This window comes from Parasteatoda tepidariorum, chromosome 4, assembly GCF_043381705.1.
Source record: "Parasteatoda tepidariorum isolate YZ-2023 chromosome 4, CAS_Ptep_4.0, whole genome shotgun sequence".
NCBI lineage: Eukaryota > Metazoa > Arthropoda > Arachnida > Araneae > Theridiidae > Parasteatoda > Parasteatoda tepidariorum.
The window spans coordinates 3407002-3434840 of NC_092207.1; the positions used below are offsets into that span (position 1 = coordinate 3407002).

General features: G+C 30.4%; 1 protein-coding gene across 1 annotated transcript in view; it reads left to right on the top strand.

Moving 5' to 3' along the window:
- The window catches only part of LOC107445532 (protein O-linked-mannose beta-1,2-N-acetylglucosaminyltransferase 1), a 99087-nt gene that overhangs the window by 45433 nt on the left and 25815 nt on the right, over positions 1 to 27839 (top strand). The window contains exons 3-9 of the mRNA XM_043050135.2: positions 6883 to 7021; positions 11212 to 11308; positions 14522 to 14655; positions 16434 to 16499; positions 16576 to 16689; positions 20094 to 20211; positions 23746 to 23844. Coding sequence (XP_042906069.1) covers positions 6920 to 7021; positions 11212 to 11308; positions 14522 to 14655; positions 16434 to 16499; positions 16576 to 16689; positions 20094 to 20211; positions 23746 to 23844 — 730 coding nt within the window. The 5' untranslated portion in view covers positions 6883 to 6919. The remainder of the gene's footprint in view (positions 1 to 6882; positions 7022 to 11211; positions 11309 to 14521; positions 14656 to 16433; positions 16500 to 16575; positions 16690 to 20093; positions 20212 to 23745; positions 23845 to 27839) is intronic.

Genomic DNA, 27839 nt, shown 5'->3' on the forward strand with positions numbered 1-27839 from the left:
TATATATATATATATATATATATTCATTCTTGGATTTCCTCTTTTTTACTTTCTGACTACTCTCATCCTTGTAAAATATATTACTACCTAATTCATACACAGTTTCAATGGTCTACTTGCTTGTCTCTATTTGAATTTTTATTTTAAATTAATAGTGTGAATGTTAAATAGTGTTTTCATCATAGATAGGATAATATAGTGTTTTCATCATAGAAAAAAAATGGGTGAGAATTTCTCACCCTTTCTCAAAAACAGGGTGAGATTTCTAAAAACTAAAAAAACACAAAAACTCTTGAAAAAAAAATCATTTCTTTAATTATAATACATTTTTAACGTCTTCTATTTTTAAAGCATTGAATATTTTTGATAAAGCATTGAATATTTGAATATTACATGAGGAAACCTAACCTATGGTAAACACGTGGTTGCAGAGAAATGTGTTCTGAAAAGAGTTCTGTGGTTGTGTTTTGTTGTTCGAAAAGGTTCTGAACAATACTGGTAAATAGGGAAGCTAAATAACGGGGCAGATGTTGAAAATAATGAAAGATCCAGGAAGATAAGTGAAACGGATTTTATTCTAAATGGCGTAATTCTGAGCTTCTTCCAAAATGCCAGAAATTCGCGAATTTTGAAATTGATTTATAGAATGCGCGAATTTCTCGCAGTAATAATTTTTTAATGCGAGAAAAGAAAAAAATATGTGAGATTCTCGCGTTCTCGCGCTGTAGTGAAAACACTGATATACAGGGTGCGTTCTGAAAGTAATGCGCATGATTTTATTGTGACGCGACAATTGATCGCAGCGCACTCAGATTGGTCAAAAAAGGTAGTGGGAGATTTATCCTTCCAAACAAGCCTGGTCTCAGGTCGCTCCGAGCAGTAGGACGTGTCTTCGCGCAAAGTATTTTTTTCTATCGAGTCACGGCGTGATGGAGTGTTCGTTCGCTGGAACAGCGGTATGCGATTAAGTTTTGTGTGCGACTTGGGAAGAATGTGACGGAAACTCATCACATCCTTCAAGACGACTTTAAGGAGAAATGCATTTCGAGATCTCAGTGTGGAAGGTGGCACAAGTCCTCCAAGGAGGGTCGGGGGAAGGTCACCGACGAGCCTTGTTCTGGACGCCCAACAAAAGCCCGACCCGATGAAAATGTCCAGCATGTGCGTGAAGTTTTGAAGTAAGACAGTCGGTTAAGCATTCAGGTAATCGCTAATACCCTAAACTTGTCAAAATGTGTGGTACATGGGATTGTGACGAAGGATTTGCAAATGCAAAAGGTCTGTGCCGAAGGTGTTGACGGAGGAGCAAAAAGGTGTTCGAGTTTTGCGCAGTGAAGAATTGCTGGAATTGATGCCCCAGCCTCCCTATAGCCCTGACTTGGCACCGTGTGACTTTTTATTGCTCCCCCGACTGAAAAGAGAACTGAAGGGAAAGGACTGGGTGGAGAACATCCAAGCTCATGTTCCTGAGAGGCATTCCTGTCGAGGACTTCCACAGAATCGTCTCCTCAAGTGCACAAGGGAACTATTTTGAAGAATTTTAACCATTTGTGCCCATCACTCATTTGTCACTCAGAAATGTTCACTTCAATTAGAGACATTTTTTTTAATCGAAAACAGTAGAGACCAGATTTCGTGGTTTTGCTCTTGTTATTGTAATCGTTTAAAGCTCTCAATGGTATTTTTAAAATTATTCTATTTAAAAAAAAATTTTTCAATCTATTTTTATCTTTTGATTATAGTTCATGGTTTTTTTATTTTTATTTTTTTATGTCTTTCAAAATGTATGAATATTTTTAAAAGCTTTCCTAATGATATTACAAAATGAAATGTTCCATGGCAACTATTTTCTCATAACAATCTTTTTAACTCTCGATGAGTCGTTTTATTATTAAAAAACTTCAATTCCATAAAAGTTCCTGCTACATTCTCTTTTTTGGGAGAAAACAAAATTGATATGTATTCAATCCTGTTCTTCCAATTTACTGTTAAAGTAACTAAATAAATGATACATGTTTTTTTTTTTATAAAAAATAAATAAATAAAAAGTTGGAATTCGACTGGTTTATTTGGATTATGAGGTACGAAGAGAAGAAAGATGACCCATTTCTCCAATTAATCTGTACGCGTGAAGTTATGCGGCGTACGCCCGGAAGGTATTTTGGAATAAATAAATAAATAAAAAGAAACTCTTTTTCAAGGTGATTTCCATTGACCGTGATGAGTGACTGATAATCAACCATGCTTCTCCATTTCGAACTTTCTTTTTGTAACACCTTTGACCCTATTTCCACACACACATATATATATATATTATATATTTGAGTTTTAGAGCTAACTTTTTGTAAAGGAGTTTTTTTTTCTCTTTCCAATGTAGAATGAAGTCATAAGGAAGGAAATGAATGAGCGAAATTTTGTTTATTGATCTTGGTTAAATTATGATTTATTTTATGAAATAGAAAAGTAAAACTTATGTACAAGTATTTATTAGAATTGAAATCATTAACAAACTGTTACAAATCTGTTAGAGAACAAAAATATTAAATTACGGTTATGAACTCGCCAAATTGGTTTGAAAAAAATATAATGTTATTTTAAAAAAAATGATTACTTCTGTTCACCAATAGATCTAAATATTTATAGTACTAATAGATATTTAAACGCAATTCAACAGAATTCCTTTTAGTACATATATGTTGAGTGAATAATTTTAATTTGAGTAAAAAAAACTGTTTTCTGCCAAGAGTTATTGATTTGCGTTGGGAGCGGCCTCTAATATGTATATATATATATTCGAATTGTATCAGGTATTGAATAAATCAACTAAAGTATTAAAAAAAAGCTGATGCACAACCACATTTAATCAGAAACATGTTTTTATAAAACTTGACATTCGTTAAATAGAATATTTTATTCAAGTTCATTCGCTTTGCTAAATTAAGTGTAAATTATCAGACTACTTGAAACGAAACATCGATTTTTATAATTAAAAAAAGAAAATTATCGAATCAAAATAACTGATGAATGGAATTTATGGTAAGCTGGCTTTGTCAAGTTTCTGATAAGTTTACCACATTGCAGGGTTCGCCAAGTGGGCCCACTAAAGAAAGAAGCCTCATATGCTATATAATCGCTGACAAGGTTTGGTTATAACTACCTCCTATTATGTTTAGATCAGAAAATTGATTGCCTACTAAAGAATAATATATTTTCTCTTATTCTTAACAGAAAATTCCGTTCTATCTTGTGATACATTTCGTAAAAGTAGAAGTCTTTTTTTTTTTTTCCTCCTCTTCTTTACGCGAGCATAAATAATCATCGTTTACACGCGGGAACAAAATCATTTTGCTGCCACTAAAGATTATGCGAGACTAGTGAATATTTAAAACAATTTTATGCAGTTGAAAGTATAGAGAAAAAGTGCAATTTTTTTAAAAGAAAAATGTGTAACGGCTAAAAAGTAGCTCGCAAAAGTAGTTAAAATACCACCTGAACCATTTTAATGAAAAATCCCGAAAATGTTTTTAGAAAACATCTCATTTTTGGAAAGTGTTCCATGCACAAGTACGAGAGAGAGTAAAATTAATTATGATCCAAAGAAGTCCTATTTGATGAAGGAACGGGAAGTATATCGAAAAAGTGAGACGCCAAGTCGACTCAAAATCATTCATAATTTTGTTTCTACGCAACCATTCTTTGGGAATGATCCGTCCATCTTAATAAAGTATAGGAAATCTTCTGGAGGCAGTTTGTCACAGGAAATAATTCGTAAACATTTGAAAATAGTAAAATGACATTCTAAGAAGAAAGGTTGTTCAAGCAAATTTTGTGATGACGAAGATAAATGAGATATACTCTCTATTAAAGTAATGGGAATCCAAAGAAGTTCTGTAAATGAATGGAATAGAAAAGTCAAAAGATAGCCTATTCACAATTTCACGTCAAAAGATAAGCACAACAAAATTTCTTGAATGTTTTTTTCGAAGAAAAAAAAATACGAATGGAAGATGATATCTTCAAGAATTAGCAAATCATAATGAACAGGGAAAATTTAAAAAGTGGTGGAAAATGTGTCCTGAGGTGAATGGTGGAAATGTTGACTAGTTTAATTTCAGGAATAAGTTTCAATGCCTAGATATATCTTCTTTCAAATATATTTTGCTACATAAGAAGTTTTTCCTTTAATCTTTAATTTTTTTTTAAAAATTTTTCCCGTTTGCAGTCATCTTGAACAATCATTTAATCATAAGTTCTTAACGTTCTAAAGGATGTATACAACTCGGGGAAGAAATTTTTTTTTTAAATAGGGTGTATACTTTAAAATTAATAATTTTATTTCGTAATAAAAAACCAATACATATTTAACTGTATAATTATTAAAGCAGTTATTCATACAGCAAATTGAAATTAACCGATTTTATAATAAATGCAAAAAATTAAAATTTTTGCAACACAAATAGTATTTTGCACAAATAAGTTTGAGATTTTTTTTTTTTTTCGCTTCTCAGAATTCAGATAATTGGAACTTTTGACTCATGGGTTTGATATTTTTACAGTAATCATGAACGCAATAGTTCGAGACTTTTTAAAATAATTTATTTCAAATGCACTACTTAAAACTTCGCAACGAATAATTCTATTTTTCGTTAGGGCTTCGTTCCTAAAAGGAAAGTTCGGTACAAAACAACATAATTTAGTAGGAGTTCTCAATAAATTAACGGTGGATTTAAAAGTGTGCCGTATCGAAATTAAAGAAGAAGAAAAAAATTATTTGAATTAGCTTAGTGGACAGTGAACCAAAAGGGCTGGAAAACTATATTTTTATTAAAAAAAATATACATGACCTGATGTTTTGCAAAATTTTCCTTTTGAAAAGAATAGTTCAAATTTTTGTGAATTTGGGCAAAAAAAAGCAAATCACGAACTCTTCCCTTCTGCTTATATGAGAATTTCTCTATCAAATTTTATTATTATGATAAATTAAAATGAATTTCTTTTTAGTAAAGAGCTAACTCGGCAAAAAGAAGGAGGTAATTAAAATCCCATCTTCTTTTAGCAATTTTGTATTTTTTAATTCATCCTAAAAGTCGTTTATTTCTGTAATATTTTTGTGAAAATTGACTACGAAAGTTGTATCATTTCTTGTCACTAAAGAAATCACATTTTTATTGAAGCATCTAAAGAAGGATTTGTGGTAAATCCTTCCCTTCTCTGTTGGAGCATTGCGTAAAATCAACACCTCCTAGAAAGAACAGGCCTCAGCACGGGTTACCATAAATATCCCTTAGTAGTCTAAACGTAATGACATATTTTGTATTTTCAACCACTGCGCAGCTTAGTACCCCTAACGTAATGACATCTTTCTTATTTTTCGTCAACTGCGCAGTTAACTTCGTCACATCGGACTACTCAATTGATCCGTGCTGAGGCCTTTCTACTTCTAGGAGGTGTTGGTAAAATACCCAGTGTACAAGATCAGGGGTTCGACACCGGTAATAAAGTCGGACATTTGTTGATCGTAAAATATCGATGTATTAGACATGAATAACTCAGTATTAATTTACCCTTTTTGAAGACTATTTTTTATATGTGCAATTGATTTCTCTTATTTTCTTTACATATAAAAGTTTTTTTTTTTAGCGATTTTAAATTTTGCCTTTTTTTTTTATAAATACCTTTTATTTAAAAATGTACCTGTAAATGTTTATTTTCTCATCAGTTTGAAATATTAAAAAAAAAAAATGTCAAAAGTGTTTATTAATTACGATTATTTTTTAAAAGTTTTTTTTGAAGAAAATTTATACACAGAGATTGTCTTTTAGTTTGCCTTTAATTATTCATCAGAAGCTTCAAATTTTTCTGTTATTTTGATACTGAATTACTTTGTGAAATATACACACAATAAGATAATTTAAAAATTAAGGATCAAATTCATTTATTACGTAATATTACTCATATTTTGATAAATTTTAACGGTGGTTAAGTGAGCGCCCTTTCAAAACTCTTTTTTTTTTTTTGTTGTTGTTGTTGTTCGTAGGGAAAGCTCTGCATTTGTTCATCATTGATTAAATAGCACTAATGCAAAAAAAAGTTTTGTTTTACCAGATAATGATTGATAAAATTTAGTTTATTGAGAGCGTGTCGATTATCCAGCATTGTTCCGAGTACATTTGAAGAACTAGCTGTACAAATTTTAAACCACACAATTATTTAGCTTTAAAGTGTGTCATGCATATTGTGTGAATTTTGCTAACGATACCTACCCAACTTTAAGTATAAAGTCATGGGAATGGCGAAGGAGTAGGCATTTCATGCAATAAAAAAAAAATGCTGAACATAATTAAACTAGTATCTTTTACTGGTATAATCCTAGAATAGCCCCATCTCTTGTTGACTTTTTGAAATGAAAACGATGTCACGAGTCGTAATATCGTATTAATTTACCGGGATATTAAGTTATAATTGCCAAAAAAAACTATTAAAAAAAAATGATCAAAAATCGATTTATGACGAAATCGGCAAAAATAAAGCTAGTCTTAAAATGATGGCTCAAATTCGAAGTTGGCAAATATTATATTAAAAATATTGTTTTAAAAAAAGAAAGGAAAAAAAAAAACAATAAATCACGCAGAATTTCAAAGCAACGTCCGCGGAAAAAAGCGATCGAGAAACAACATGGATTTACAATAGAATCTGTACTCATTGAACCACATCAAAAATTGGTGGCTCAAATGCTCAATTCAAAATATTCGACTTATTTTTTTATTTTTCAAAAAAAAAAAAAAATTTTTTTTTCATTGTGTTCTGAAGCTTATTCGGGCTTCGGGTTGTGCACCCCTCACCTAGATGAAACCAGTTTAATAGGAGGTTGTTTTGTTTCAGGAGATCTAAGTCTGAAATTGCAGCCACATGCTCTGCTATGGCAGCGATGGATGGCTGGAAATCCCAGCCACTTGCACTGAAAAGAGCCCCCTATCTGAAACAAGTGCCTCCTCGAAGGTTGCTTTCCAAGTTATTCCAGGTATGTGTGTGTGTGTGTTCTAATTTTAGATTTCTTAAAAAAACTTTGATAAATAGGTTTGTGGCATCAGGTTTCACTTCTGTCATTTTCCCCTTCATTCATTTTGCTGCTACGTCATAATTCTACTTGGTACCTTTTTGCAGCTCTGTCTGCTTCTTTGAACTACATAGCTTCTTTGACCATTCGAAAAATTAAAAAAAAAAAAAAAGCTGCTGATAAGAACTGGAAGGGCAGAAACAAGTGTCGTAATAACGGTTAGGTTCTGGCAGAAATTAGATGAAGTCTAAATACATTCTCTTCATGAGCAACCTTTAAGTAGTTCCATTTCTTCCTCTTTTTTTTTTCTAACGCTCCAAATGGAGTTATGGAATGATTGCAGGAGAAGCTTTTGTTTTCTTAAATTCTATCAGCATGAGTTTGCGTTTTTCCCTCTGTCGGGAGTGAAATGAGCTTTTTGAACATCTCTTCTTTAGGAGTGGTATTTTCTCTGGCATCTTGGAGCCACACTATCTGACCAAAAATATCCGGACTTTAGAGCGTCCACATATTTATGTGAGATGGATCCCCCCTTTCTTCTGGGAAGACTTTCCACCAGTTTTTGATACGGAAGTGGGGATCTTAGAAGGCCAGTTTTTGAACACCCATTTCGTCCAACCACGTTTGTGCAAACCTCGGATGTGTGAGTGTTATCCCGCTGGAAGAGAAATGGGCCCTCATCACAGCTGAAGTGAGTATTCGGCTCTTAATTTGTCCCAAAAGTGTTTTAAGGGATCGGGGCTATGAGAAGGCCTTTTTGAAACCCCTATTTCTTCAAACGACGTCTCTACATGCCTCGATGTGTGAATGGAAGAGAAATAAAGTGCACATTGTCCGCATACATCTCACAGTCCCGACACCAGGAACTAACGGACCCGGACCATTAAGCTTCCACCACCATTACAACCGGGTGTCTAGATAGTGTAGTTACCTAAACTTGGGAGTCTCAATTATGTTGTGGTTTCCATACTCAGCAGCCAATTAGTTGTTGCCCTCTATAAGAGATTTCATCATGCCCAGATCCGCTCTTTAAGTCAACTCAGCCTTTGAAGTGGATTTTTTCCTTTACAGCCACGTGACCTTGATGGAAAGCATTTATTTTTCGTTTTAAAGAAATTTTGGAACACTAATTTCTTAGGGTTATTCCGAAGAAAAAAAACAACCATACCATCGTACGTCAAATTTTTCTGATCAACGTGCTCCAAACTGTAATTAGTAAGTAATGATTGATTAACTTCAAAGTATTTTTCAATAATTGTTTATCAAGCAACATTTTGTATTGGACTATGAATGGTTAGTTTAAGTGTCAATGGTTGTAATAATTATCCAAATCCCTTTGCACGATGATTTTAAATATCTGGGAATGACGTTTGACCGCAAACAAACATGGAAACACCATGCATAAGACATTTCTCACCGTGCCATGAAGAGGCTCGGTGCCCTCAAACGCCAAGATGGAGTTTCACTGGACAAACCTATCCCACGTGCATTCTCCCCCTACNCGTAAAATTTACTTGCTTGGAAATTCAGCTTTTTTGCCTTTTGGCCAATCTCATCCCTGAGAGAAGGCTTTAATACTCTGGGAAAGGATCATTAGCAGGGGTCTGTCCAGGCATTTTGTGAAAGATCCTGTTTTTGTAAAATTGTGAAAAAATTACTCGTAACTTGTGAACATAAAAAAAGCTTTAAGTCACATTCTTTCAACCAGGGTCCGCTTTTGTAAATTTGTGCGAATAAGGTCCGGCTATTGCAAAAAAACTTTTTAAAGTAGTTTTCAAATTGTAAATAGATACAAGATTATGTTCAACACTGTAAAATTATAATGAAAAAAAATTTAATTTTTCAAAATTAAACAGCAACTGCTGCTACTAAATTAGACAGGCAACATACAAATATTTGGTATTTTGCCTATTCTGCGCAACAAAGAATATTTATTTCGGACGAATAATGGAAGAAGCGTCTGCCGAAGGCAAAACTTAGTTCGTTTACATCCGTCTTTAAGTTAAAATATTTTGTGAAGGGTCCGTTTTTATGAAAAGATATTTTGTGAAGGGTCCGTTAACGGACCCAAATTTCTTCTAAACAGACCCCTGATTAAAGTACCTGAGTGTTTTCACTCTGGAATGAAGTCAATCTAGACCTGACAAGAAATTTTAAGACCCAGAAGGGCTCTCTACAGGGAGTTCTTCAGGTAAAAAATTCACTTGGTTTAAACTATGAACCAGAATTGCTCATCCCACCACAAAATCCATTACATTTGAAGTCTTTCTGGATTCATCTTGATTTGGGTCAAAAGATAACTAAAAGTAATACGGACCCTTCTATTTTGATAGCTCTCGAAGTATTCAATATTTTTGACCCTAAACCAGAGTGACTCCGGGTCTTTACCGATGGATCCCTCCTCTCTGATAGCCCTAACGCAGGTGCCGAAGTTTTCTCCGACATTTTTTCTTTCTACGTCCCTGTGGGACAGGGTACTTCGTTTGACGTTGCTGCGATCCGTACTGCAATGCCACTGAGAAAAATCTACCAGATCCATTCTAGAGGTGCTCTATCGTTTCTGACAATAATCCCATAACACAGGGGATTGCCTTTATCATCTTAAGAACCTGGGGGCATCTCTTGAGAAAACTTCCAGGCAACGAGAAAGTCGACTTAAAAAGGGTGCTTTCATATCTTGTCCTCTGCCCTTCCATATTATTAAAGATCTTATTAAAGCCCGTGCACAGGAATCGTGTTTCTCAAAAGAATGCTATTCCAAATTTGTGTAATGGCTGGATTCCGCCTAGCTACCTCACACGACGGCCTAAGAGACCATCTTTATAGACTGAAAATTGTTCCTTCCCCGATGTGCAGCTCTGGAGAGGTCATGAATACTCCACTGTCCTGCTCTGGACAAGTCTTTTCTCGTCGAGCGTCATTGGGAGGCTGGAGACTATTGAACTCTGTGATCTTTCTTTTTATTGTTTTCTGCTGTAACTGTTCATCATCTGACATTAGAAATAAAAAACTATCGCTAAAAATAGTAATTAATGAACAGTTTTTATTACATTGATCAGGGTTTGTTGTTGTCCTACTATTCCTGCTACAGAAATATCTTGTCCTTATACTTCTGATTTTAGTGCATCTTCATAGCATCCCATTTAAGAGTGCATAGATTTAAAGAATCGAAAAATTTGAACTTTTAATCCAACATCTTTTTTATTTTAATTAATAATACTATTAGAAATCGCAAAACTCTATGGCTACTCATTAAGTATGCAGGGTTCAGGCATATCACTATTGTTGAAACCTTTTCAGCCATTCTGTTAAAATCCAGAAGTTGGTTATTTAAGCAGTAACTTGTAGGATGGAGAGTGATTCGTATATTTCATACGAATTATTGATTCTAATTTATACATATAGTAATATAAAGACACTTAAGCAAAGGTTATTATACTTTTTTAGCTTGCTGTTTGCTTTTGTAGAAATTGGCTGGTGTATGAATACTGCTTCAAAAAAAAATGTATTGATTTTTTTTTTGCCCACTACGAAGCATGCCCACTTGCATTAATGTCTATTTTATTTTTACTATTTTTTATGAATACACAGCAGCATAAAGCTCCCAAAAGGTCTACAATGGAATTCTAAAGTAGAGAGATCACAGAGGTTCCAAGAGTTCGGACGTGAAACATGCAAATATTTAAATAAAAACATTTAAAAAATGAAGTAACTACATTTGAAAAAAAAATTTCATTAGGAATATATTGAAAAAAATGTGCTTTTATAAAAAATTCAACAAATATTTCTCATCGAGCTTTTCAGTTCAAAATAAAATAATCCCATTCAAGAATAAAGAATTCTTATAACAATTCTGTTTTCTTTTGAAAACTATAATTCAACTAATTTTATTCATTTTCGGCATCAGCGTAAACTAAGAACAAATTAATATATTCTATTAGTCTTGTTGAATATTTTCAAAATATAGAGTTATCTTTTTTATATTTTTTATCCACAGTTGCTAATGAACTTTTTTTATTAATTCAGAAAAAATCAATCATTTAAAGTTCCATAGCCGAAAAAAGTTGAAAACTGCTGCTTTAAAGTAATGAGTTGAAATCTATGTGTTGATCTTACTTGGTTTATAATTATAAAATGGTCGTTTTACTTTACAGCTCTTGTTACTTGTTGTTTTAATTATTACTGTAGTCATAAACGTCCTCTTCATTTTGGATACAAGTCGAAAATTACAAGAAGATATCCCATCTCTAGGTAAGCATATTATTTCAGAAGAAGTTTTATTTATTTGTTGCTGGTTATTTAGTTTTAGAAAAATATATACGAGTGTTATATTGTTGTTATTAACGTTATTGCGTATCTTATTAAACGTTATTCTTTTATCGACACTTTTTTTTCCCTTCTTCTAAAAATACGACAGTGTGAAACAGTTAGAGCCGTGGTGGCTCTGGGGATACAGCGTTCGCTTTCCAATGAGGTGAACCGGGTTCGAATCTCAGCGATGGCTAGTCGATACGAATTCTGCACCCGGCTCGTATCGATCACAGTGCTGACTTAAAATATCCTCATTGGTAGATGGATGATGGGTTGAAGTCCCTTAGCCCTCAACTAAACTTAGAGGTTTTCGTGGTGTTCCTCTCCATGTAGCGCAAATTCGGGTTAGTTCCATCAAAAAGTCCGCCACGAAGGCAAATTTTTCCCAATACTTGACCCAGGAGTTCCTTGTAGTGGATTCGTAATAATTATCCCCAATTCTGGAGTGGGTTCAAAATTATATGGAGTTGAACATTAGAAGTCGTGAATTGGATAGGCTGTTCAATGATGGTTATATGACAGTTGAATTGAGATTTTTAGAACTAAAATTTTCGTCTTAAATTTAAACACTATTTTTCTTTTAGTTTCTATTAAATTTTTTCTTTTATCAAAAACCTATGCTTTCATCAACGTTTTTATTATAACGTGGCCACTAAAAGTTTTCTATTAAGAGTTTCTTTCTTTCTTTTTTTTTCGTTTTACTATTTTTTGAAAACACCGTTATCAGAAAACAGATGTTCAGTTTTAAAATTTTCTTTCGAGAATTAAGATTGTTTTGTATTTTTTTATTTTTCGCTTTTGTATATTATCTTTTGTTTTTATGGGCGTTGTGTATGATAGCTCTGCATTTTTGAAAGCGTTTATCATAGGCTAACTTTCTTTTAACGTTTTATGGTTACTTTTTTCCGGAAAATATTTTTAGCATTAAAGTTTTGTGTTAAAATTAAGAGGGTTTTTTTTTCCATTTCTCGTTTTCTATTTATTAACTTAACAACTTCAGTTTTTTTTTAAATTTTTTTTTTATTTTTTTTTTTAAATAATTGTTAGTCAGTTTTTTATTTTTATTTATCTAAGATGTTTTTATGAATAACTCTAATTTTTTACCCTTTACAAACAATATAGCAAAGTTTTAATTGATTATCAATAATGATTAAATTTATTTATATGTAAAAAATATTTATTAATGATTTTAAATTTTTTTAAAAATTTAACTATTCGGCAGCCCAATATTCGGTATTCGGTCGATCTTTTTTTTTTTTTTTTTTNTTTTTTTTTTTTTTGGTCCTATTATTCAGTATTAGGCTATTCTTTCAAATCACTATTCCTTACGTTACACAAAAGAAAGGGGGAAAAAAGCACTCATGCTCACAGAATGAAAGTATAAAGAAAATAAATAAAAACATATTTTAATGAGTAATAGGAAGTCAAAATAAATATTTTAATAGAGGAAAACTTATAGGGTATAAACAAAAATTAAAACAAAACCATAGTACAAAGTAAGATGCAATATTTATTTGATATTGTACTTCAGGTATTATTTCTATTTCTTGAATTATTAAAAGTTTTATGAATTTTAAATAGGAATTATTTTAATACTATTCTGCTAATATATATATATATATAATACTTAGGGTATCTGTGCACCTGGAAAGTCATGGAAATTTATAAATTTTGCTATTGAACAAAATCATAGATTTAGGTTGCCAAAAAATCTAATTTTTAAAATGGAATCCCCCCCCCTAATTTCATGGTGTTCAGAATATCTGAATTCTTAACAAAATCCCCCCCCCTCACACTATCATATTTTATTAAAATATAAAATGTTTTTATCATGTTTTTTAAAAATTGTGGTGTTCTTAAGAAATGGAAAGAAAAAAAAAAAACATCATTTCTAGAGCGAATTATCTTTTAATTTCTGGGATTCCAGATTTTTTTTATTGTTTTAAAATTCTATCTGAAGCAAGCCAGTCATTGTCGAATTTTTTTTTTTTTATTCCGAAGGGAACAGAAAAATCAGGAGTATTTCTTTGCTTTCAGATGAACAAGAAAAGTATCTTTAGAATATAATTCTGCAGAAAAAAAAAGAAGAAAAAAATTATTTCCTTTTGTATTTTTTTCAGCTATTTTATTGCTTCAACTCTTTCTTTACTCTGTTTTTAAATTTAAAATAAATATGAAGGTGCAGAGTATAACAGTTTCCGTAATACCTATCATTTCAATTAATGTTATTATAATGCCTTTTTAAATTTAGTGTTGTATTTTTGTCGGAGAAAATAGTTATGTCATGATAATTCTTGGAATTAGTCATAGAAAGTCATGGATTTGAAAATCTAAAATGTAGCAGATACCCTGTAATACTATCATGTTTCGATTATGAATGATTGAAAAAGGAATGGTTTGCGTGATTATTTAAAGCATGGAAATTCTGATCAGTCCTACAAATAATTCCAATAATTTCATTTAAAAAAAAAAACTGTTTCTTTCATTTTGCCTTGAAATCCAAAGTTTTGTTAAATCTGACATTTAAATGTTTGTTCAGTGCTCAAAATATCATTTACCATTTTTTATGGGGGTGGGGGAGACTAAAGAAAAGAATTTTTTTTAATGTTTCCAGTTCACTAGTTTTTTTTTTCTCTGCTAGATTGGTTTTTGATAGAGGAGTACAATTTGGGATTGTTATGCTCTAATAACGTCTGTATTTGAATCACTTCATTTTCCACAATTAACTGTAGTACTATTTAAATTAATCGAAAATATAGACTCCATTGTCCAGAGACATAGGAATGCATTAAATTCACTATCTGTTTAGTCAGCTCATAAATAGGCATTTTTTAACACAAAAATGACGTGATTCACAATAGTTTTACTCAGTAAATATTTTTCAGAAAGCTTTTTTTTTAAAATTGGCAACCAGTACTTAAACATTTTTCAATAAAATATTAAGGGAGTCCTAAAAGTGGAATATTTGTATAATTCCATAGTTCAATAAAAGAGGAAATCTTCTAATTCGAGAGTGAGAAAAATTATTAGCATAAACTATTTACAACATTTAACATTTTCTGATCTAAACTACTTAATATATTAAAAATGTTGCTTAAAATTGTTTACATTACTGTACATATTTAATAATGATGATGATGTATGTTTTTGAAGGCGATTCAGATGGACTAGATGGAGGAGAAAATCGCCATAACAGCTTCAGGCTGCAGGAGAGTTTGCCTAAAACATTAACTGTAGAAGTACTTTCCAGTCAATCAAAAGTATCAGTCTCAGTTGATGGCACAACTGTAAGAACTCATCTTTCATTGTTATATGTCATTGCATTCCTATTTGCTATGAATTGATATTTCATTCTTATTTACTAAATTTATTGTATAGATGACTGAGTTGCTTTCTTTCTTTTTTGTAAAATTTAATTTTTTGTTTTCTCTCATTAAAAGATTTTTTTAAGTTAGGAAATAATCACTTCAAAAAACTAAAACGATTAAAAATTTGTTTATGATGAAACAACTATTTGATTACATTGAGGAGCTTATGGAACTCGTCAGTATTTTCCACGTTTTGTAACATTTCCACGTTTTCTTTTTTTAAGCCTTGTAGTGTTAAAAAAATTTCTAAAAATTTTGTTTAAATTTTAATGATTGATGTGGATTTGAATTCGTAGTAGGCTGAACCTTTAATTGAATTTTGTTTAAAATCAGCTGCTGATGTCGAGTATTGCAGTTACAGATTGTGTCAAAAATAACTGCTTTCTTCTTTAAAATGATTTTAAAAATAGTACAAATTTTATGCAAGTTAATGCTTGCAAAAGGCTTAATCCATGGTGCTTAGTGTTTTTAAAAAGTGCTTATTTTCGATTTTCCTTTTTTAAAAGCCCTTCAAGGTGCTTTTTTCATTGGGTGTTTTTAACAAGTGTTTAATTTTCCCTTTTTGAAAATGAGATTTTTTTCTTTGCCATGTCAATTTTCCCCACATATTATGCAAAACGTTGCATTTCACATTGTTCTATTCAACACTTTCACAATTTATTTCAGCGTACCGTCAGTCCACAGCATATGAAAGTGCTAATCATTTTACGGATTTTATGAAATACTTGCGAGTCCGCTTGTGCGTCTACTGAGCTGGGCTCTGTGAGATTATTGCACTCTCATGTGCAACTCTTCTGCATTTTGCAAGATATTCTCAATTTCAAGCTTCATTCTCCACCGTCTGAAATTTCTTAGATCATTTTTTAATGGCTAATATAATAAAAAAGAAAAAGAGTTAATCAAAAACTAATTATTTTATCACGATTATGTAATTGTCTTTGAAAATTATTTTGCATTTTGTTAATGTATATAGTGCTTAAAAATATGTTTTGAGTGCTTAAAAAGTACTTATTAAAAGATGCTTATTTTTTGTTGCAAGCACCATGTAATCTTATGAAACTGCTGTTTTATCCAACTCAAAAATCCTGTGTGCAACCTTAAAAAAAAAAAAAGAATTGGCACAAGCTTTTATTGAGGCAAAAAAAAAAAAAAAAAAACTTTATGAAAGCTGTGTAACCCCTGTGTAAAAACTACAGCTTTGATAAAGTTTTTTTAACCTTTATAAAAAGCTGCACGTTTCTTGCTGATAATTTACCTTTTAATACTAATATACTATAGCTTTTATCTAGAGATTTTATGATTTTTATTATAAATTTTTAATTTTTTATAATAATTATTTAAAAAAAATTTCTGTTCCTTAAACAATTCTAAGAATAATAACTAGAAAAGAAAAACAATTTGAAGGAAGCAAGAAATAAAGAAATCTAATCTTTCAAACTATTTGTTTTAGAACTTAATCGTCTCTCCTTATAGAAAAGCAAAAGAGCATAAATTAGAACTAAAACTAGAACTTGGATTTAATTTTATTATTTTATATTAAGTATAAAATTTCAGTGTTGTATAATTTTTAATTTATCTAAGTGTTACTTTTTCAATATTAAATTCGTCCATAATTTTCTTCTATGCCTACATAGAGATTAATACCTTTCTCTAATTAGAATTTCATAAATGCAAACTGTGTGAATGAACTATTACAGATTTTGGAAGATGCTGAAGACAACAAAGGGAGGGGAATCCATGTACTAGTCCTAAATCAAGCAACGGTAATGTTTTGAATTCAACCTTAAAATTATTATTAATTTAAGTTATTTTCACTGATGTCTATGAATATGTTTTCAGGGGAGCGTGATGGCTCAACGCATGTTTGACACATACTCACCGCATGAAGATGAGGCAATGTCTTTGTTCCTCAACATGGTCTCAGATGGAAGAATACTCATTTTTACCATAAAAGTAAACATACATCATTTACACAGATTTTAAAGATACCACCTTGTTAGCAATTTTCAATGTGATTAATTGAAGGCAATATATAAAAGTGATTCAATTCCATCATTTTTATATTCAAAACCTTAAAATGTATTCCTTTTCCTACTTGCCTGATTTGTGATGTTTCCTATTTGATACCAGAAATAAGGTGCAGATGATATTTTAAGTTAATCATGCACAAAGAGGTATTTTCTCTGAAGAAACATACTTTTTTGCATGTTAATGATATGTAATGTTAAATGCTATTAAATGATAAGTACATAATGAAAATAAAATGAGTAAAATAATATATATTTGGGCAAGAAATAATTTAAGTAAATAAAGTATCCCTAGAAATATATATAAAGCATATGTCATTTAAATACTCTACAGAACAATATTAAACAACGCTTTGATATTTTGGTAATTTAATGGAATTAGGCTTAACAGCAAAAAACCCTTCCGTCCTGGAGAGACTGCCGGCCTCAGCGTTAAGTGCGTTTTCGCGCTTTTCCCGTCGCGAAGGGGTTAAATTAATATTAAGGTGTCCGAACTTTGGCCCGCACTTCTGACTGATCTATTGGAACCATGCTTTCCAGATGGCACCGATCCCCTATATTTTGTTGGTCAGAAATCCGAATCGGTTATAAGAAAGATATATTTATTCAGAGAAAATAAGTTTTGGGTACTGATTTCTTAAATTAAAAAAGTCGTTGCACTAATTAATTAGCATGAGTCACTCCCTCGAACCATTAAGAATGAGTTCGAGAACTTGAAAATCATTAGATCAAAAGTTATTGGAGGTAATCCGTTCTTTATTTTTCGCATTGTATATGCATATATTTTACGTATGTGCATACATACATTTGACACGCTTATATTGTACATATATACATCCGATGTTCATATATATTATATACATGTACAGTGCACCCAAAAAACAGAATAACTTTTGATCTAATGATCGGATCTTCACGTTCTACTACACAATCTTAGTGATTCGAGGAGGAGATCCCTCAAATATGCTAGTTTATATAATTTAAACTACAAAATCAGACTCAAAAACGTACTTTCTCTGAATAAACATACCTTTTTTTTCAGATCTGGGTTTCTGGCCCCCAAAATATGGACCCAATAATATCGTCAGGTGAGCGGTCCAAAGTTTGCACCCCTTAATGTTAATTTTACATTTTGCATATTTTGCCTTATCTCGAGAACTTCTTAAGCAAATTGAAAATTTTTCACACAATTATAAGATTCATTTATCCAAAGATAATTTCAAGCAAAAAATAAATTTTGGTAAATATTTATTTTTTAAATATTTTATCTAATAATAGTCAAAAAAATTTTGAATTCTAAGGAATACAATTTTTTTCATCCTTTTAAAGTATCTAATTTTACAAATATAAGAATTATACCAAAATACGAAATTTGAGAGAGATTGGTTGAATAGTTTCTGAGAAATCGAATTTTAAAAAATCGTATTTTTAAAATTCAATTTCTCAGGAATTGTTCAACCGATGTCGCTCGCATTTTGTATTTTTCCATGTAAACTTAGATACTTTAAAATAATGTGAAACATTGTATACCTTACGATTCAACATTTTTCAACTATTATTAAATAAATTTTAATAAAATATTTTATTTTTAGTATGGGATTCTCGTTGTATAAATCAATTTTATAATTTTGTGCAAAAGTTTTTCATTCGTATTAAAAGTTCTCAAAATATGACAAAATACACAAAAAATGAAATTAACATTAGAGAAGGAAAAGGACCAATCCGGATTAAATATCACCCTAAATTAGACTCTTAAAAGACTCGATTGTTGGTGTATGGATAACAGACTGTAAACCTTAAAGAAGTCAATTTTTTTACTTTAAATAGACAACCTTTCTCTCCCCGCCTTGTTTTTAAGGGTACTACTTTGCAACATAATGATGTTTCAACTTATCGGGGCTGCATCTTTGATTGCAGACTAAAATGGAACAGACATGTTGAGCATGTCATAACAATGGCAAAGAAGAGACTCTTAATCCTTAAGAGACTAGCAGGAGTTAAATGGGGGTGCGGAAAAGATACTTTAAACTCAACTTACAAGATCTATATTCAACTGATTTTGAATTATTGCAATGAAGTGTTGATCTCGGCTTCGGATGGAGTCTTAAAACTCCTTGATACCTTCCAAAACCAGGTATTGAGTATGATTTCAGGAGGAGTTTAAACTACCCCCATACTTGCTATGCAATTACTTTGTGATCAACAACCGTTGACTAATTTAATTAAAAGGAATGCAGCTATCCTGTATAATAGACTAATTAGATTTCCTTATCATTCCTTTTGGCGAGAATATGACTGTAGCAAGACTCACAATCTAAAGACTCAAATAGGCTTCATCCAGTGTGTTCGTGAGAATACCCTATATTATGTATTCAACAATGCTCCATACGAACTGCTGTTTTGCTGTTTTTAGCAAGTCCATTAGAATATATGATTCTTGATGTTAGATTGGACTTTTTTTTTGGGGGGGGGGAAGTTTGTTATTTATGTAAGTGCATATAATTGAAATTTAACCGAATGAAAAATAATAAAATTTACCTCAATCTTTTGAGTTTAATTGTGCTAATGTGAATCTGTGTTACTTTAAATGAATATATTTATGAAATAAAAATATAAAATAATAAATGTGAGTAAATTTAAAGTCAAGCTATAATGTCCCTAAAAATTTTATAAACTATCATTTTCATATTCAGATAGTTTTTTAAATATTGTTAATTATGCTTTTATTTACACTTAACAGCTTACATATACACTATGCTTGCTACAATCAAAAGCATAAGTGGAAATTAGTTTTTTTTTCTGTTGTCTGCCTGAACAAATCTATATTGTTTTTATTGAGTATGTTTTCAAAATTGATAAAAGAGCATAATTAAAAATTATTTAAAATTCATTTAAAATTAAATCCATTCAATTATTTATTTTATGTTGCATTATAAGCATATTTATATGGTTTTAGCTTTATTGTATTTATAGATGAAAAAAAGTATTATATTCTTTATTTTTTATTAAATCTTTAGTAGTTAAATATACCTTTATTATTTTAACTACACGCATATATGAAATATTAAAGGTATACACACATACGTACATTTATATACACCACCCTATTTGATGTTTTCAGTTTGTTTTTAATTTTACAGTTTTTAATCTATTAGAAAATCCAGACAGAAACTAACGTACTTTCATCTCCTATGACTATTCACACGCTAATGGTAAAAGCGCTCAAAGTGTTGCCACCTATAGCCCATGTTAATCGCATATAGTGTTCTGAATATTGTAAAAGAAATTTCTAAATTTAATGTATTTAACTGTGATTGTGTTTGTGTACAGGATGAGGGAACATTCCAGATGAAGCAACCTGCTAGGGAATTATTGAAGCGGTTAGGCAGCAAAAAAGCTCAGGTCATTGGTTGGAGAGACATGTGGACTATGGCCACACAGAAAGGAGGTACAACTATATAATATAAACTATCTATTATATATATAAACTATTATATAAACTAACTATAATATAAAGGAGTACAACTATATAATATTATAAAATTTTACACCTCAATAAGTAATTATGGTTATTTAGGGAATGCAAGCATTGTCTAGTTTTTTTTGCACTAATTTGACTTTTTACTTTGTTTTTAAAGCATTTAAGCTCTGCTCCATTGTTTGTTGAAATCATTGTTTTGCCTTATTATGTGTATATTTAGAAATGTACACTAAGCTAATTTGGATTCCTAAATAACTATTTCTGAAGGTCTGTCTTTCTTAATTTTGCCATTGAAGTAGACTATAGATTTAAAATTATGTATGATGAAATAATTGTTTTGTTGATGCTGATTAGTTGAAGAAATAGTAATTGTTTGTGGGGAAACAGTGCTTGAAGAATTATTAAAGGAAATTATCCATTTGTCCAATTATTCTATTCTGCTGAGTGATAAAGATGAGCAATTATTTATTAAAAATCATAAATTCCATAAATGAAGAAAACAAATTTGATGAACAATAAAAATCTTTTAATTTTGTAAACCTGGAGGTCCCGCAAAATAAAAATTATTCTTAATTTTTAATTTTACAGTGTGCCAAGTAAAGCGTACCTCCATGATTAGCCTTTGATCTAATGATCGGATCTTCACATTCTAGGAATCAATCTTAATGATTCCAGGGGGTGCCCTCAAATAGGCTAATTAATAAGTGCAGGCTATATTTTAAGTTTCAAAATCAGACACAAAAATGTACTTTCTCTGAATAAACACCCTTTTTTTCCCAACCGATTCGGATTTCTGATCTTTGAAATGTAGGAGGGGAGCCCTAATCTGGGAAATGTGGACTCCATGGTGAGGTCAGCAAATCAAAGTTTCGACCCCTTAATTTTACTTTTCATGTATTTTGTCATATCTTTAGAATGCAAATTAAAAAAAATCTTTGCACACATAATAAAATTTGTTTGTCCAAAAATAATTAAATGCAAAATATAACTTTTGGTAAATATTTTTACTTTGTTGGACTAAAAAATTTTGACTTGTAAAGTATAAAATTTTTGATATCACTTTTGAGGATGCAATTTTACTTGGTAAAATATAAATTAATTTAAATGAAATATGTTGAACTGAGAAATTGATTTTAGATATACGACTTTTCTAAAATGCAATATCTCAGGAACTTTTCAACCAATTTTGTATTTTGCCATGTAAAATTACATACTTTGAAATAATGACTGTATACCTTACAATTCTAAATTTTTTTTAAACATTATTAAATAAAATAATAACAAATATTTACTAAAATTTATTTTTTGCATATAATTATTAGTTAGACAAAAGAATTTTGTAATTTTGTGCAAAATTTTTTCAATTCGTTTAAAAAGTTCCCTGGATATGGTGAAATATGTGAAAAGTAAAGCTAACATTAAAGGGTCCAAATTTTGGAGCGCTCTCTTGATAAAATTATGTGAGCTATATTTCTCAAATTGCGACTACTCTCTCTGTTTTGGGGGTCCGAATCCCTATATTAGGGGGCATGAAATCTGAATCTGTTGAAAAAAGGTATGTTTATTCAGAGGAAGAACATTTTTGGTATGATTTCTTCGCATATTTGAGGTCACCCCCTCGAATTACTAAGATGGAATCCTAAACGTGAAGATACAATCACTAGATCAAAAATTATTCAGGGTACATAATTAATTATTTTTTTGGTGTACTGTTCGTATGAATTAATAAAATAGTGAACTTTGAAAATGACCCAAAGAATGTGGCTGCAAGGCCAACAGGACACCTCCGTCCGTCAAGAAATCAAAAATGACATGTATAACTTTGGAGGCCAAGACAAGTTACGGAATCCATGTCTATTAGTTTGCTTTAATTTATTATGAAGGCACATACACATTTTCATACACATTTTAATGTGTTGCCGGAAAAAGAAAGTGTGAGAAGCAACAAATTTTAATAAAACATTTTGAAAACCATACAACAGATTTCAAATTCTACGCAAATGTGTCAGAGGGTGATGTAAAGCAGGGTCCATAGCGTTTTTAAAAAGTGCTCTTTTCATTGAGTGTTTTTAAAAAGTGCTTCATTTTCCCTTTTTCAAAATGAGATTTTTCCTTCACTATGTTGATTTTAACTTCGATTTATGCAAAAATCTATTTTGACGTATTGTCAGTCCATGGCGTATAAAAACGCCATTCGATTCAATATTTTATGATTTTTGACAATTGTCAAAAATAATGACAAAAGTTTTCTTTTTGACATGACGGTTAAAACAGGATAAAACCGTCTATTGTCAAAACCTTTCCAACCCTGCCTAATTATGATACTTTTTTAAAGTGCTTAAAAATATTTTTTGACTGCTTAAAAGGTGCTTATTTTTTGTTGAATAATTTGGCTATGCACTCTGTAAAGGGAATCTCTAAAAATAGGTTTTATTCAGCACTCAATTCAAGGTTGTGGTACAAAAGGAATGATTTTTATTTATTGAGAAAATCAAATAAGATGATAATATACTTTTTAAATGTTAGGAAATATGTTATGCATATTTCTGCATGACAATTAATAATTGTTATCCATTGTTTTAAATAAAATGCTTTCTTTTTCATATAACACATTTCTCGATTTTTCTTTTCATTGATGGAAAAGGTTTTTTCTGATACTTTACTCAGTTCTATTGTCTTTTAAATTGGATTTTATTTTACATCCGTTGTCGAACATCTGTCTCAGTTTTTGAGTTAACGACTACAAATGTTCAATTCCGTAGTCTTATAATTTTCAACCCGATCCAGAAGACAAGGGAACTCTTGGATCAAGTATTGGGAGAAATTTTGCCTTCTTGGAGGACATTTCGATGGTTATACAGTTACATGGAGGTGGAAAACCTCCCCCTGTTAGCCCAATGGTAAGGGGACCCATGATCCATCTACCACTGAGGATATTTTACATTGGCACTGTGGCTGGTGCGAGCCGGGTATAGAATTTATCTGGACCAGTCATCTTTGGGATTCAAAGCCTGATCACCTCGTGGACAGGCGAGTGTTCTATCTCCCGAGCCTTGCAGAAATGACTGCAAAATATTCAAAAATAATTTGCCAGATTACAAAACTTGAAATTACAATGTAGACTGCAAAGAAGTGGATAATATTTTTTAACACACTCGTACTGAAACTTAGGATTTGCCCATTAATTTGGATTGGTCTAAAAAAATGGATTTGCGCAAGGTAATTCTATAAATTGGATAATTCAAAATTTGTAATTAATAAAAGGTAGAATTTCAAATTTAATAATATTGTGTAATTGAAATGTTAATTGTAAATAATTATAATAAAATTTACATTTTTATCAAATCAATGTACAGTAATGGTACATTATTGTTCCAGCTTCAATCATAATTCTAAAAATGCTATATTTTTGCTTAAAAGCTATAGATTGTTTGTATAAATGTTTTGTATTTTTTTTTAAATAAACCAAATTTTAATTATTAAATTTATGATTATGTGCAGGTAAATTATATGGGGAAAATTACAGTAAAAGTCCTGAATTCAACAGCTGGGGTGCACCTGTATTGTTGAGAGTTGAAGTTCCTTTAGTCCCAGTCGAAGGTAGGTTCCTTTACAAAAGTAACATTTTTATACAGAAAAATTTAGTTATTGAATTGTTGAGTATTTAATAAATAGTTCAATTCATAGTGAACAGCATAATATTTCACTTAATTTATTTCTGATAGTTTGATAAATATTTTATTATTCAATCTGTAATATAAATAGTTCAATTAATATTCCATCAGTTAAACTATAGAATAAGTAATTTAGTCTGGCACCTGATTTTTCTGCTAATTAGTGGAATTCCATTGCTCTCAAGATCGTTTTTTCTAATTTATATTCTGACAAACTTTCCTCAGAGTTTCGCTAATCTAAAACTTAAATTTGGTTACTTGTGCAAAATCTTGTTAACAAGACTTTTATTCCACCCTTACTAGCACCCCCCTTTTTTCTTAAGTTCTCATTCAGGTGTGATCCTAACTTTTTTAACGCAGATTTGTTTGAGAAAGTCACAACTTCTGGTAAACTTCAAGAACACAAGACCAAAGAAATATATAATCCATAATTTCATCTGAAATGAATGAATTATTGAGGCAAACACAAAAGTATAAAACTGATAATCTAAAAATAATTCTGAAATGGCAAATATTTAGAGATTGTTCGCTGGAAAAAAAATCTCTTTTTTTTTCATTTGTGTTTAAACTTATATTTTAATCGCTAGCAATTTTGCCTCAAATTCAGATTTGTAAGAAAAGAATTAATTAATCAATGTGACAATATTTGCCTTCTTTTTTTATTTGGCTACTAGTAGATCTAATTAATTTTTAATGGGATATTACGATTTCAAATCATGCTTTTCAGTTATCACTTTTCAACACACTCGATATCATCATTAAATCCGTGCTTCGAATCTTTGAACTTTTCTTTTACAGTTAATTCAATTGATTTTCTTATGGTTATTAAAATTCTGGTATTGTTATGCCTCTCAAAATTTGAATCACGCATTTAAGTCATCACTTTTTGATGTGGTCGATACCATCGTAAATAAACGTGGTGTTTCGATAGTTTTATCGGCTATTATTGCTGCAAATTTTCTCAATGTTTTATTCTTTTTTTAATTTCAGTTTTGTTTATATATTATTATTTAAATTCAGTTCAGTATTATTCAAAATATTATTAAAATTCAGTTCTTGCATTCATTAGTCACTTTTTGACGTTATGATACCTCGTTTTTTTAATTTACTTTTTCACAAGTATTTGCTACTGATATGCGCATGTATTTTTTAAATCCCTGTATTTTTCTACAATATTATTAAGAAACGAGAAGTTTGAATGACTATTATTTCACATGCTCGTTTTCAGCAAAATCCATGTGACGTAATGATTGGGCTTTCTTGGCTGTTATTGCTGTGGATTTCAAATGATTGTTAAAAATCAAGATAATATTATGATACGAGGAATTCAAAACGTGAGCTTGAGCATTCACTTTTTGATGCATTAACTCTATTATTTTTTCAATAAATTTTTCCTTAGTTATCACTAATGATTTTCGTATATTCTTAAAATATTGATGTTTTTAATGCAATATTATTCTTTGTAACTTGTGAATCTCGAAAAGTACATTTAATTAACCCCCTTTCGACTCATTGAATTTCATTGTGTATGCACTTGGTATTACCATCAATCTTTTTTCAGTTGTTTTCATGGCTTTCACAATTGAAATTTATTTTCTTTGCTGCGATAACGATGAATAAAATGCGAAAAATGAAGAAGATGTATTTTTTTTAAATATGTTCTTATAAGTGTTGATGAGAAAAAAATTTGTTTGACAAAAATTTTTTTCTCAATTTTATAAATAATTTTGTGGATAAAAATTCCAGTCTTTTATTTATTTTCTATGAACAAAAATATAGAAAATGAAGCACTTAAAAAAATTGAAAATAGAATTTCAAATAATTTCTTCTTTAAGCAATCACTTGTCTGTTTAAATAGAATTTTATTAGTCAAACTAAATAGATATTTTAACATTTATTTTATCTTTTAAATAACTTGATAAATATTTTATTATCAATTGATTAATAGTTTGATAAATGTAATACTAATAAAATTATAATATAAATAGTTTAATTAAAATTTATATAAACTATACGAATATTTTACGTAGAATAACGTAATTAATTTTATCTTTTGTACTTGAGTTTTTTTTTATAAAGTAGGTTATATTTAATATTTTGCAAGGGTTTCGCAATTTTATGTATCTTTTTCCTGTTTTAACATGTCTTTAGTGTGTAAGACAAGATAATGCCAATTGGATACTTAAATATTGCTTGCTCCTAAAAAGAAAAAGACCTTGTTTTTATTGTTCAACAGTCTTACTGATTGACCTCCATTCTTCTCAGAATAGTCAAACTGGCTTTTTCTAGAATTAGTTTATAACATGTATTCTAGTTTATTTCTCTATATTTTTGAAAGAGCTGCAAAGAAAAGTATACTTGATACTAATAACCACAGTGACTCGTAATCCTTTGTCGATTTAAAATTCATATTTAATTAGATTTGAGAAGCATTCCACAGTATTTGACTTAAAATGTCTTGCATAATGAAAGTTCATCATTGAAGAAGGAAAAAGTATAAGCTAAACTAATTATTATTTTTTTAAATAAAAATTAGTGGAACTGGTATAGAATATACATTTGTGTAAAAGTATTCGGTTGTTATGAGGGTGGAAGTATAATGATGTGTGTGTGGGGGATGGTGTTTCTCATGGTTTGGCCTGTCAGTTCTTGCGGTTGGAACTCTGAGATGTCTGCGGACAATACTGCATTCCCAACTCTATGAAGGCCCATTTCTCTTACATTCACGCATCGAGGCTTGCACATACGTGGTTTGACGAAATATGTGTTCAAAAAGGCCTTCTCAGAGCCCCATGACGTAGCCATCCTCACTGCAAGCACAGCTGTAATGGAAATCCTAAAATGAGTGAAAAGTCTTCCACAGAAGGCTGTCATCGTGGCTAAAGGGGGTGACCAACATCATTTCAATATGTGCTTCTGGACGCTCTGATGTTCGTACCAATTGATGTACGGATATTTTTGGCCGGGTAATGTAGTAGGAATTTTTAAAAAATTTATTTGTGTTGTCTTGATAAGATACAAGCATTTTTGGAATATTTCTGGGTCTATCTTGAAAATAAATATATTGCAATCAAAAAGAAAAATTGTTCAGAACAAAAATTTTAGTTAGTTAAAAGAAATTGCCGATAAGATTGTAAAAATTTATTTCTATGATATTTTAGATTAAAGTTTAATAATGAATCATAAATTCACTCTTTTACCAGGTATTTTGACTTTCTTTTTTAAAAATAGTTTGAAAATTTTGTTAGAAATATATTTTGTTTTATACAAAGACACATGGTTCTATTTTTTAATTTAAAGGTAAACAATTGTTCTTAAAGCAATTTGAAATGAAAATATCAGCTGAATGGAACTGCAAAAACTCTGTTCAAACTTTTTATTAAAAAAAATAATGCTAATTGAAAGATTTTGTTACTTATTTACGCTACAGTGTATTAAAAGGTTGGTTTTTGTTGAAATTGTAATGAATTTAATTTTTTATGGCTTGATTTTTCCAAGAATGCAGCATTTATGCAAGAGATAAGATTCTTACTTCTATCCAAATTGTATGTTTTAATAATTTTTATAAGCAATCACAAAATAAAAATGTCTTGTTTAATAATTCAAGCTTTTAAATACTTGTCTTTTGAATTCATTTAAGATGTTTGGTAACTAAAATTGTCTGTTATGATTTTAAATTTTTTTAAATTACTTTTTGAATGAACAAACATTTATGACGAAGCCAAATGGGTATAGCAATGTGATCTGTAAGGCCCACATTTTGATGATATTTGCATTTTTGGACATTTTTCCACTTTTTATGGGGGTTTTTTTTCAACATAAAAAATAATTTAGTTTTTTTCAATATTCGTTTTTTCTCTTTTTTATTATGTTTAGAAGTCAGTAAATTCTCTTTTTTGTGTGGTTATTTTAGCATGCGTT